This window comes from Thalassophryne amazonica, chromosome 18 (assembly GCF_902500255.1).
Source record: "Thalassophryne amazonica chromosome 18, fThaAma1.1, whole genome shotgun sequence".
NCBI classification, from domain to species: domain Eukaryota; kingdom Metazoa; phylum Chordata; class Actinopteri; order Batrachoidiformes; family Batrachoididae; genus Thalassophryne; species Thalassophryne amazonica.
Genome location: NC_047120.1, coordinates 29,720,883 through 29,734,233, shown reverse-complemented (window position 1 = coordinate 29,734,233; position 13,351 = coordinate 29,720,883). Strand labels below are relative to the sequence as shown.

Here is a 13,351-nt window from a genome sequence, read left to right as displayed (position 1 = left end):
GTTTGTTAATTATTTTACCACATTTACTACCACCAGCATATAATACACGCTAATAGATACTGTGGTATTATTCATTTTACACAACAAGCTGTCATTTCATAGTACAAATAATGTCACCCAAATCTAGAGGGGCAGTCAGAGAACATATAGCAGTCATTATTATCTTATTCAGCTGATAGAAGAGGGGAGTAAGAATTCAGTAAAAAAAATCTGTTTTATCTCCATGTCAGATGTGAATCTGATTCCTTGCTGCAAGTCTGAACAGTTGAGAGTTCTATGAATTCTGCTTCAAGTCTCATTGGAAATGATTTGAAATGCGATTCAGATGGCATTTTTGCAAATCTTGTTTTTTGTCTCAATGCTTAGATCAGAGTCTGTGTTTTGCTGTGTTTCATGCATCTGAAACACATTGCACATCCTGTCAGACATGGATGTTGCAGAAGTCTCACACGTTTGTATATTTACAGTACATCTGGAAAGTATTCACAGCCCTTCAGTTTTCCACATTTTGTTATGTTCCAGCCATATTCCAAAATAAATATTTTTTCCTCAAAACTGTACTCACAACAGTCCATAATGACAACATAAAAAGTTTTTTTTTTTTTTTTTTTTTTTTTTTTGCAAATTTAGTAAAAATGAAAAACTAAGAAATCATTTGTAGATAAGTATTCACACCCTTTGCGCAATACTTTGGTGGTGCACCTCTGGCAGCAATTATAGCCTCAAGTCTTCTTGAATATGATGCCACAAGCTTGGCGCATCTATCTTTAGGTAGTTTTTTCCCCATTCCTCATTGCAGCAACTCCATTAGGTTGGATGAGGACATCCAGGATGTCTCTGTACCTTTCTGCATTCATCTTTCCCTCAGTCCTGACTATTCTCTCAGTTCCTGCTGCTGAAAAACCTCCCCACAGGTGTTTGCCTTTCCAAATCATGTCTAATCAACTGAATTTACCCCAGGTGGACTCTAGTTAAGCTGTAGAAACGTCTCAAGGATGATCAGTGGAAACAGGATGCACCTGAGCTCAGTTTTGAGCTTCCTGGGAAAGGCTGTGAATACTTACGTGCATGTGATTCCTTAGTTTTTGTTTTGTTTTGTTTTAAATAAATTTGCCCCAAAAAAATAATTTCACATTGTCATTATGGGGTATTGTGTTTAGAATTTATAGGGAAAAAAAGAATTTCGTCCATTTTGGAATAAGGCTGTAACATAACAAAATTTGGAAAAAGTGAAGTGCTGTGAATACTTTACGGATGCACTGTACCATGAAATCCCACCCATATTTAATCATATATGATTGATAAAAACTGATTTGCAGCATTGTGCCTTCTTTCAGATTCAACCTGTTCACCAAGTTTTATGATAATAGATTAATTTAGTTTTCTCATAAATCTGCTCACACAATATTCAATAAACAGTCAGGCTGATATGGTTGTGTTCTTCAATTCTGAGTGAATAAAGAAAGAGAGAAGCATCCCTGTGCTTACAGCAACAATTTGCTTTGTTGATTTATTACTCTTTGCGGTTTGGATATAAACTGTAACTGGATTACTTTGCAACCTCACAGATGCACTTTATCGCAGCATTGATTGAGTCTACAACTAAAGATGACTCCTTTGCTGTTCCGTCAACACTCTGAGTAGAATATATGTTTACTCCCATTTTTATCACATTATGCTGTTGTGACCATCTGTTCATCAACTGCTGTCATGTGCAGTGTGTAAGCTAATTATTGTTCTGCGTGTTTTGCACAAAATGAGATATGGATTGAAATCGAATGCTTTTTCACGGTTGATTCATCAAGCGAAAAAGTGGTTTAATAGACTACGTCACAGCGGCTCAGAGCCTTACTCATTTTTCTCTCAGCTTGCTTAAAGGAGCTCAGTTCAGTTTATACGCTGTGATTGAGGGGTTACGTTTACAATCGCATCAGACTGTTTATTTACCACGTAGGTCGGGCAGGGCCGGAACGCCTGAAGACATCGTGATTGTTTGTTTATTTATATATTTTGTGGTCTGAAGCACCGGGCATCACCTCTAAGTTGTGTTGTGTTTGTGTTTTGCAGGGGGCTGTTTGCAAGTAACTACACAGAAACCCATTACGTGGAAGACGGCAGGGCAGTAACGGGCTTTCCCAACTTCACGGTATGGTCCCCCCCCCATTATTTTATGTTCTGCTTTTCACTGAAGCTGGCAAAATACATATATTATCTTGAAACAGCGATTGTTTCACTGTTATCACCATCAGCGCAGCACTGATGGAGGTTGACCTTGCATGGAACCCTTGTTGTTGTCTGGTTGTGCTTCATTGGGGCTTTATTAGAGCCACTGAGCATATAAAGAAAAATTGATGGTGCAGTCAGAGCCCAGTTTTAAACAGCCTGGAATTAAGAACATAAAGAAGTCTGTTTCGGGGAGTGAGCCCATTTTTTTGTTTGTTTGTTTTTTGTTTTTTGTTTGGTTTTTCCTTCTTCCTGTACCAACACATTCATTTGTGATGAAATAAAAGGTGGACACAGGTCAGAGGATAGACTGTTTTCCAAGGACACCTCAAGAGTTTTACAATGGATAAACTTAAAAACATTAAGAAGAAGTGTTGATAAAGTGCTCCACAGAAACACTTCAGAAGTTACTGCAGGTGCAGTTAATTGGTTCCTGATAAACAATTAGCTGAATAATTAGAAATGTCTGAGAATCTGAATAGAAACATTTCTTATAAGGGTGGTGCAATATCTGAATAATCTGTTAAACAGAAAAACAGTAGCACATTTTAAACGTATAAATGCTCAGTCAGGTGGTGCTCTACAGCATGAACACTCTGCACTTGCTCATCATCATCATCATGCCAAAGCAAAAAAAATAAAAAAACAAGTCCCAAGACATTTCTATCAAGGGATGAGAGAAGAGATTAGCCTATTGCTAGAGCTTTTAAAATAAGTTCAAAATCATTGACATTTTCAGTGGTTGGAAATACAGAAATCAGGGCTGGTATGATTTAAGTCACCTGATTTAAATCATACCAGCTGGACATGTGATACCTGGACATGTGATCTTACCAGTAATTTCCTGGTAAGATCACATGTGCACTAATAGGAGGATTAGCTCCAGCAGGGTCATGTATAAATGGAAGCTTTGTCTGTCACTGCTTCTGTTGTGAAAAGTGTGATGACACGGACCCACAACAGGGGGCGTAAATGAACGGACAATGGAAATGCCAAAAGGTAACAATTTAATGTTGTGAAAAATGCACAGCGGTATACAGATACGGTTTTGAACAACAGTCAATTACACAGTCGGTGTCGTGTGGGCAGGCCCGAGGATAGGAGATGCCTGTCCAGAGAAGAGTCGGGACCCACACGATTTCCCCCGCCAGCGGAGACCCGAGAGTCACCAGAGCCACCAAGTCCTGAGTCTCCAGGTGGCCACCGCCTTCAGCTGTCGGACCGGGTACTGCTGGCAGAAAGCAAAAACAGATCAAGTGGGTGTGTGCACACCCAGCAGAACAATCAGCAACTCAGTTCAATTCCTTTTGTGGGAGAATCTCCACCTCCGACACGGGAACAATATACATGCAGCGCCTGAGTGACTACTTATCCAAGGAGCGAAGAGCGTCGTCTCCTCCACAAACCCAGCCTCCAGCTGTGAAGTCGCCAACAGGTACGCCTGCAGAATATTCAGAACAATGGTATAGCAACAAAAACAGCTGAGAGTTTTACCAGTTGGTAAGACGATTTCTCGGTAGAGATGTGGTGTCTCATCCAGGCTTTTATGGAATGTGATGATGATGGGTAGATTGGTGACAGCTGTCAGCTCCGGGCTCCTGGAGCTCCTCTGCGGTGACTGCGCCCTCTAGTGCCTGAAGCCCACCTTCAGGCAGGACGCCCTCTGGTGTTGGGCTAGCAGTACCTCCTCTTCGGGCGGCCCACACAACAGGACCCCCCCCTCAACGGGCGCCTCCTGGCGCCCGACCAGGCTTGTCGGGGTGTCGTCGGTAGAAGTCGGCCAGGAGGGCCGGGTCCAGGATGTAGCTCCGCTTCACCCAGGAGCGTTCTTCGGGTCCGTAACCCTCCCAGTCCACCAAGTACTGGAATCCCCGGCCCCACCGATGAACATCCAGGAGCCTGCGGACGGTCCATGCAGGCTCACCGTCGATGATACGGGCAGGAGGCGGCGCTGGTCCGGGGGTGCAGAGGGTGGAGGCGAGATATGGCTTGATCTTGGAAACATGGAATACCGGATGAATCCGCAGTGAAGCTGGCAGTCGCAGCCTCACTGCAGCCGGACTGAGGACTTTGACGATTGGAAACGCTCTGATGAACCTGTCCTTCAGTTTCTGAGAGTCCACGTGCAGAGGGATGTCCTTAGTTGAGAGCCACACCTCCTGCCTGGGCTGGTACGCAGGAGCCGGGGCACGCCGGCGGTCTGCATGGCCCTTCGCCCTCGTCCGGGCTTCCAGAAGGGCAGAGCGGGCTGCGCGCCACACCCGACGGCACCTTCTGAGGTGGGCCTGGACCGAGGGGACCTTGACCTCTCCCTCCGTGGCTGGGAACAGTGGGGGCTGATACCCCAAACATACCTCGAAGGGGGAGAGGCCGGTTGCCGAGGAGATCTGACTGTTATGGGCATACTCGATCCAGGCCAGATGTTGACTCCAAGCCGTCGGGTGCGCGGAGGTTACACACCGCAGGGCCTGCTCTAGATCTTGATTAGCCCGCTCTGCCTGTCCATTAGTTTGAGGGTGGTACCCGGACGAGAGACTCACGGTGGCCCCCAGTTCCCTACAGAAACTCCTCCAGACTTGCGAGGAGAACTGGGGACCATGGTCTGAAACCATGTTCATGGGAATACCATGCAGACGCACGACGTGGTGGACCAGGAGGTCTGCAGTCTCCTGGGCAGTTGGGAGCTTCGGGAGGGCCACGAAGTGGGCCGCCTTGGAGAACCGGTCCACTATCGTCAGGATGGTGGTCATACCCTGGGACGCAGGGAGGCCCGTGACGAAGTCCAGGCCTATGTGGGACCAGGGGCAACGAGGCACCGGCAGCGGCTGGAGGAGTCCCTGGGCCTTCCTGTGTTCTGCCTTGCCCCTGGCACAGGTGGTGCAGGCCTGGACATACTCCCGGACGTCGGTTTCCATCGATGCCCACCAGAAGCGCTGCTGGACCACTGCCATGGTTCATCGCACCCCCGGGTGGCAGGAGAGCTTAGAACCATGACAGAAGTCCAAGACTGCAGCTCTGGCTTCTGGTGGGACGTATAGTCTATTCTTGGGTCCACCTCCGGGGTCCGGGTGTTGTGTCAGGGCCTCCTGGATGGTCTTCTCCACCTCCCAGGTGAGGGTTGCGACGACAGTGGACTCGGGGATTATGGTGTTCAGTGGATCCGACAGCTCTGGCTTGACCTCCTCTTCATGCACCCGGGACAGTGCATCAGACCGTTGGTTCTTGGTCCCGGGGCAATACGTAATTTGGAAGTCAAACCGACCGAAGAACAGTGACCAACGGGCTTGCCTGGGGTTCAGACGCTTGGTGGTCCGAATGTACTCCAGGTTCCGATGGTCAGTGAAAACCGTGAAAGGCACAGTAGCTCCCTCCAAAAGGTGTCTCCACTCCTCGAGGGCCTCTTTCACCGCCAGAAGTTCCCGATTGCTGACGTCATAGTTCCTTTCAACCGGGGTCAACCTGCGGGAAAAATAGGCACAGGGATGGAGGCCCTAATCGGACTCCCTGCTCTGGGACAGCACTGCTCCTATCCATGAGTCAGAGGCATCCACTTCAACTATGAACTGGCGGTTAGGATCGGGCTGCACCAGAACTGGTGCAGTCGAGAACTGGTGTTTAAACTCCCTAAATGCGGCTTCGCACCGAGCCGACCAGGTGAAGGGAATTTTAGTGGAGGTCAGGGCTGTCAGGGGGCTAACAACCTGACTGTAGCCCTTTATGAACCTCCGGTAGAAATTTGCAAAGCCGAGGAACTGTTGTAGTTTCCTACGGCTTGTCGGATGGGGCCAATCTCTCACCACCGCAACCTTGGCCGGATCAGGGGCGACGGAGTTGGAGGAGATAATGAACCCCAGGAAAGACAAAGAAGTGCGGTGGAACTCACACTTCTCTCCCTTCACAAACAGCCAGTTCTCCAACAACCGCTGCAGGACCTGACGTACATGCTTGACATGGGTCTCAGGATCCGGGGAGAAGATGAGAATATCGTCAAGGTATACGAAGACGAACCGATGCAGGAAGTCCCGCAAGACGTCATTAACCAAAGCTTGGAACGTTGCAGGTGCATTGGTGAGGCCGAACGGCATGACCAGGTACTCAGAATGACCTAATGGGGTGTTAAATGCCGTCTTCCACTCGTCTCCCTTCCGGATCCAAACCAGGTGATACGCATTCCTAAGATCCAGTTTCGTGAAGATTTGGACTCCATGCAAGGGCGTAAACACTGAATCCAACAGAGGTAACGGGTATCGGTTGCGAACCGTGATCTCGTTCAGCCCTCTGTAGTCAATGCATGGATGGAGTCCGCCGTCCTTCTTGCCCACAAAAAAGAAACCAGTACCCATCGGGGAGGTGGAGTTCCGTATCAACCCGGCAGCTAGGGAGTCCTGGATGTAGGTCTCCATTGATTCGCGTTCCGGCCGTGAGAGGTTGTACAGCCTGCTGGACGGGTACTCAGCAACCGGTATCAAATCAATGGCACAATCGTACGGACGGTGCGGGGGCAGCGTGAGCGCCAGATCCTTGCTGAAAACGTCAGCGAGGTCATGGTACTCGGCTGGCACCGCCGTGAGATTGGGGGGGTACTAGAACCTCCTCCTTAGCTGTCACACCGGGTGGAACCGAGGATCCTAAACACTCCCGGTGGCAGGTTTCGCTCCACTGTGTCACAACCCCAGACGGCCAGTCAATCCGGAGATTGTGCTTTAACATCCATGGAGCTCCTCTGCGGTGACTGCGCCCTCTAGTGCCTGGTGTTGGGCCAGCAGTACCTCCTCTTCGGGCGTCCCACACAACAGCTTCTTATGATAATTAGGAAGCCTGAAAGTTGCAGCCTGAACATTGCATATGGCTAAATAAGTACCAAATAGGACTAAAGTGCTTTCATATATTGAAACAATAACATTTTCCAAACTGAGAATGTCCATTCAGATAATGGGACATGTGAGTTGTAGTCATTATATTTAGCATGGAATAACCTTGTACATGTTGTATTGTGCACCCTTATGTTTTAACATGTCAATAAAGATTTTAACTAATGATATTATTTGTATAGTCTCATTTACAAGAGTGAAATGAATAAAAATGGAAAAAGTTGATTTAAATCAATACAGGTTGATATAAATAAATAAATTTAAAAAATTCAAAAACATGACTTTTTATTTTTTAAAAACTCTTTCTTTACCAGCCCTGACAGAAACAAGAATTTCTTCTGTACATTAAGGCCTAATTCTTTTCAGTTTTATTAGTACAGTTACTGACAGGAAGGCAAAGCTTCAAGAAGCTTTTGTAGCCAAGAAATTTGTTAAGACTTTTATACTTTTTCTTAAACTTAGAAAAGGTTTGATTTGAAATCAACTTGATGGATGTTTTTTTTCTCAGCTGTACAGTTTGAACTACAAAGTTTGGAAGACTAAGTCTAATTAAGCCTTTCAGTGGCAGTTGGCACAGCTGGGAGTTAAGGTGAATGAGAGGGGAAAGCCTGTTAATGCGAATGAGCCAGTTTGTCTACTGTATAATCCCCCTTTTTAATTTAAGTGTAATTCTACTGACAAGAGCCTCAGAGTCCTTTATAAATTTATTTGTATTTTATTTATTTGTTTAATAACAAATGTTTATTTATTTGTTTTGGCCTAAAAGGACAATAATATCATTTACCTAAATTATATATGTGAGAGTATATCATCCAGCAAAAATAGCTGATGTAAAGGTAAGTCCCTTCAGCTTCTTCCTTGTCTTCACTTGGGGTCGCCACAGCAGATCCGAGGTGGATCTGCATGTTGAATTGGCACAGGTTTTACGCCGGATGCACCTCTTGACGTAACTCCGTGTTACATGGAGAAATGTGGTAGGAGTGGGGTTTGAACTGGGAACCTTCCGCACTAAAACCAAGTGCACCAACCGCTTGGCCACCAGCCCTACAAAAAAATGGCCAATGTAACAGTTCAAAAAAAATTACATATCGTTTTTGATTCCATACACCATCAATAAATTTAAAACAAAACTGACTATGCAGCTGAAATGTCAACTTTTACATTTAATTTAAGGGTATCTCCATCCAGATCAAGTGAAAGGAGTAACTATTACAACCATTTTTCCATATATATATATACCATCAGTTTTAAGGGATCAAAATCAAAAAGACAGATATTGCTGTCACATATTGAATTACCTTTTTAACTGTTTTAACTTTACTGTCAGGGACTGCCTGATGTCTGGAACCTATAGACATCACCAGATGCTGATTTCATCCCTGGCGATGCTCAGCCAGGCCTTCACTGCAGCTGTCTTTAATTTTTGCTTGTTTTTGGGGCACGATGACTTCAGTTTTGTCTTTAACAAATGAACTGCAAATTCATGTGGAATTAGGTCATCTGACCATTGCAGAACATTCCATTTCTTTGCCTTAAAAGTATTGGGTTGCTTTCTCAGTACTTTGGGTTATTGTCCATCTGCACAACGAAGCACCTTCAAGTGGGTTTTGATGCATTTGGCTGAATGTGGGCAGATATTAAAACACAGTGTGTCTCAGTCTGCTGCTTTTATTGGAGTTACATGAAAAACACAATTAAACCGGTTCCACTGGCAGCCATACATTCCCACCTTCAATATGTTTCACAGGTCCCTCCCCCAAACCCAGGGGGAGACATGAGCAGGCAGACCCAAATGCAGATTTAATGTATTACACAGGAGAGAGCAATTTATTGTCTCGGCATTGTCATGTATAATCTCTCTCATCTTTTCATCAAATACTTTTCCAGAACTATGCTTGTTTTTTGGAGATGGTTTTTGACAAACTCTAATCTGATGTTATTGCTTTTGACGCGTGTCAGTGGATTGCATTTTGCAGAAAACCCCCCTTGTACAGTTTTTCCTCTCGCTTTTGTTTATGACTTTAACACAGATGTGCACACTGTACTTCTTGCTGGGTGTTCTAGATTTGATTCAGTTGTTGTGAAAAGGCTTGTCTTGACCAGGAAAATTACTGACTTCACCACACTGGATATGTCTGGCATCTTAGGTGTTTGATGATGCCGATACCTTTGCAAGAGATTGAAGGTCTAAGACTTAGAGGTCGCTGTGCTGCCAGTATTACTGTATGGTAATGAGATCTAGACGCTCACCCGTATCTAAGGTGATGACAGGATGTTTTTGGTTGTATACCTCCATGGATCCTTGGGTACTGCTCGAATGACTTTATGTCAAAGAAACAGTTACTTGGGGATACTCAGATGGGTCATATCACTTGCATCATGAGGGATCATCAGTTACGACATTTTGGCCATGTGATATGTTTTTCTAATGCCATATCTTTCTGCACTTACATTATATATTTAATGTCGTCACAAAAGTTAATCCAAAGATCTCCATATTGTGTTCCATAAATAACCATTTTTAAAACTGTGCAGTCAGATCCATCAGGCGCTGGGCAGTGACACAATTTTTGTGATTGTGAATCTGTGCACCATCACAGTGAAGGAAATGAAACACTCAAGATGTGGCTTCTGGCTTTAATTCAGTGGGTTTGACAAAAATAGTGCAGAAGCCATATACAAAGGAGGACCCTTTAATACACAGTGCATCCATTTTCTAAGTAATTAGACAAACAAAATTTAAGGATTACTGTTAACAAAAATCCGGACTTTTACAGCCACTTTTCTGTAAACACATAAGGGGATGGATACATGAACATTTCCAAGCCACTGAATATATCTTAGACTGGATTTATATCAATCATTTACCATCTGATGTCCTGTTTGTTGAATACAGTTGGTTTTGATCACCTTCTGCCATTTCTGAGTTCTGCTTTGGTTTTCTAGCACTGATATTTGGTTGAGTTCTCCTTTTGTTAATTCACAGGGTTTGAGTACCTTACTTAGGGTGTAAGTCACACTCACCCTGTGTTCCTTGTAGGCTGTGTCTGTGTGTTTATAGGCGTGGTGTGTCACTCAGTGTTCCTCACAGCTGTTTGACATTCTAATCACAAAAATTGTCGCTCATCTGCTCCTTTCTGTGTCACAATTTAAGTTGCTCGCTGTTTTGGTTTGGTTGCTGGATTATTTTCTCATATTCCTTGTTCCTGTGATGTTGGCCCTTGTCTCATTCCTGGCTCCTGTTGTTATTCCTCCACCACAGACTTGCCTCCATTCATTTAACATTTTTAGTCTGCACCCCATCTTTGGACTGCCTTAACTCATCTTACGCTAGTAAAGCATGATTTCTTTAATCCGCTGTGTGGCATTGTGCATTTTGGGTTAATTTAATACTAATCATAACATTAATGATTAATGTGATATTTTGGTTAAACCCCTTGAACTAAAGTTTAAAGTCTGCACTGCAAGCACATCTTGATTGTTTCATTTAATTTCCATTGTAGTGGAATACAGGGACAAGATTGTCACTGTCCAAATACTTATGAACCTGACTGTATAGCTTCTACTAAAGTACTCTGTTCGCCTAAATATTTTTGTGGTTTTTATTATCACTGCGGAACTGAGGAGTGTCTGAACTCAATGCCAACTTATTTTCCTGAAATTTTAGAAGGTTTTCTATTTGTTGGGTTAAAGTAAATTACTTATTGACTATATGTTTATGAGTGATTATCCTGCACGCCAGCGAAGCAGAATATTATAAATGGTCCTGTGTATGTGTGTGTGTGTGTGTCTGTCTGGGAACAAGATAACTAAAACAAATTAACAGCTAGACAGATTTTCGATTTCCTTTTAAAAAGGGTTGGACAAAGGTCAAGATCAACAACAATATGGGGTGAAAAACATATTTTCCGCTATATCTCTACAACCAGTAGGGCTAGAGAGGTGATCTAGAATTTATATTGATGAGTTATTGGTAACATGAGCCATCGTCACTGAATATGTCCCATGTGCAGAGGTTGCAGGGTTTGCATCAGCCAACTGATGCCCTTTGTTAGACTTTACTTTGGCATGTTTATTTATTTATTTATCTTCTTAAGAATAATTTAGTTAAAAACACTTGTAGGACCCAACGGCTTAAGCTTAGTTGTTTCGGTTTTATTTAGTCGTGTTGACAAACACATAAACAAAGAGATGGGATTGAAAATATCGTCTCTTTGATGTAGGTAATAAATATGCTTTTTTTTTTTTCTTTCATCCAGGTGACTTTGTCAGATTGACCTGTACACTGGAAGCAGTTTGGGGTTCAGCGTGTTGCTTGTGGCTGCATCAGAATGCAGACACGAGTAACTGGGTTTTAATCCCTGAACCCGTCCGCTAATGAACATTCCACTCTTCCCACTGATGATAACTGCCCCCATTAAGTTGAATTATACAGAGTGAATATTTCTTCACATGCTGAAGCTGGTCAACTGATTTCAGGGATTCAGTCATCGGCACTTTGGAAAGCAATTCACATCTCATTTTCATTGCCAGAATCCATAACGATAAACATCCTGTGAGGTCTGCATACAAGATGCCTAGCCTAAAATCCACAATAGAGATGAATAACGTGATTGAAATAATGTCCAATCCACACAGTAAATGGAATGATATTTTCTTCTGAGTGCTACAATAAGACCAGAGCTGGACTATTACTGACTGGGTTTGTCTCACTCCAAGACACATTTTTGCCCGAGGTGAGATATTTCTCACCCATTAAGACCATGATACAGTTGGTATTTACGATTCACTTAAAGTGAACGTTGGATCACCACTAATATCTTAAAAACAAAGTCACTGTCTGTTTAATGAACATACTAAATCTCACTGTCACATATTAATCGACACATGTCAGTTATTGGTTTTTATGTTTTGTTTTGTTTTTTCCAGGAAGTCCAATTGAGAAGTTTAACCTCAACACAAATCTTAACACAACATAAAATATACTTAATAAACTCACATTATTACTGCAGATTAAACTGCAGTGAAAAATACAAAAAGGTCAATGAGGAGTTAACATTTTATAACATTCAGTGATGCATAAATTCAAGTAATTTGTGTCTAAAGGCTCACAGCTTTGCAGGGGGGTTTTCTCAAAAAAGCTATAACCTCAACTAAAGATACAGTAGAAAGGCAGCGTTGCTTCTGCAACATCTGTGTGTTTTGTAGCTCAAGTGTTCATGTAAGCAATAAATGGTATCTCAGATTAAAAGAACCTATAATGAGGACAAATCATTTTGCATTGGGTGAACTTTGATGCAACCGATTGATCAAAAGAGCATCTTATTTTCTTTGTGTGTAAAATATCATAAATGTGTCTGCTATCTGCAGTACAGTTAGTCGACGTGCCTGCCTTGATTTAATTGTTAGATAACAAATAATGGATGCTGGAACTATGATTGAAATTTACAAATTTACAGTTGCACCTCTCATGTTCTTTTTCTTCCTCCTCAACACTTGACATGCCATGTGCTTGTCACTCTGCTCCGCCCACCTAACAAGATAGCAACCACAGGAAGAAACATGATGCCCTAAATGTAGCCTGGTAATTCAAGCCTATAATTCACTTCACAAATGAATTCCCTTTGCCAAAGGGTCTGGTTCCCCTTCCCAGTCACTGCTGTCTCAATCGCAACCATTTATCTCCTTTGAGCTGGCTTTTATGCAGTGACTCATTGAAGAGCGTTGACATCAGCAAGTCTTTCGGAAACTGTTTTTTGCTGCATGCTCTGTTCAAAAATGTTTTGTTGGTTGATTGAAAATGCCATGAACTTTCAGTTTTATTACACATCGGATCTACTTTACTGCACTGTAGTAACTCCAGACACTGCTCTGGAATACTTCGAAAGCTCCATACATGACTCTGCATCCAAATCAAAAAGAAGAAGCATCAGGAAGCTGATGGGACAATACATCACCAACTAATTTGAAACAAATACTTCAAAAAGTTTGGCGTTGAAACCAAACAGAAGTGAATGATCTTTGGTCGTGGTACTTTTGACTCAGTCAGTGCAAGGTAGGGTGGTCCTTATTTTGCAAAGTTTTGAAATTTAATAGTCTGACTCCCCTGAATGGGTTCTAATTGATGAAAAAAACTTTTGTTTGTATGAGTTCATTTTTAGAGGTAGCTCAAAAGCATTGACATTTCTGTATTTTCTGCTATATAATGCTATACAAACTAAAGCTTAATGGTGCCCCAACCCATCCTAAACAAATAT

General features: G+C 43.1%; 1 protein-coding gene across 1 annotated transcript in view; it reads left to right on the top strand.

Annotated features, from left to right (window-relative positions):
- The window catches only part of LOC117531405 (disintegrin and metalloproteinase domain-containing protein 12-like), a 258,211-nt gene that overhangs the window by 149,397 nt on the left and 95,463 nt on the right, over window positions 1–13,351 (top strand). Inside the window, exon 4 of the mRNA XM_034194499.1 lies at window positions 2,068–2,146. Within this exon, the coding sequence (XP_034050390.1) occupies window positions 2,068–2,146 (79 nt within the window). The remainder of the gene's footprint in view (window positions 1–2,067; window positions 2,147–13,351) is intronic.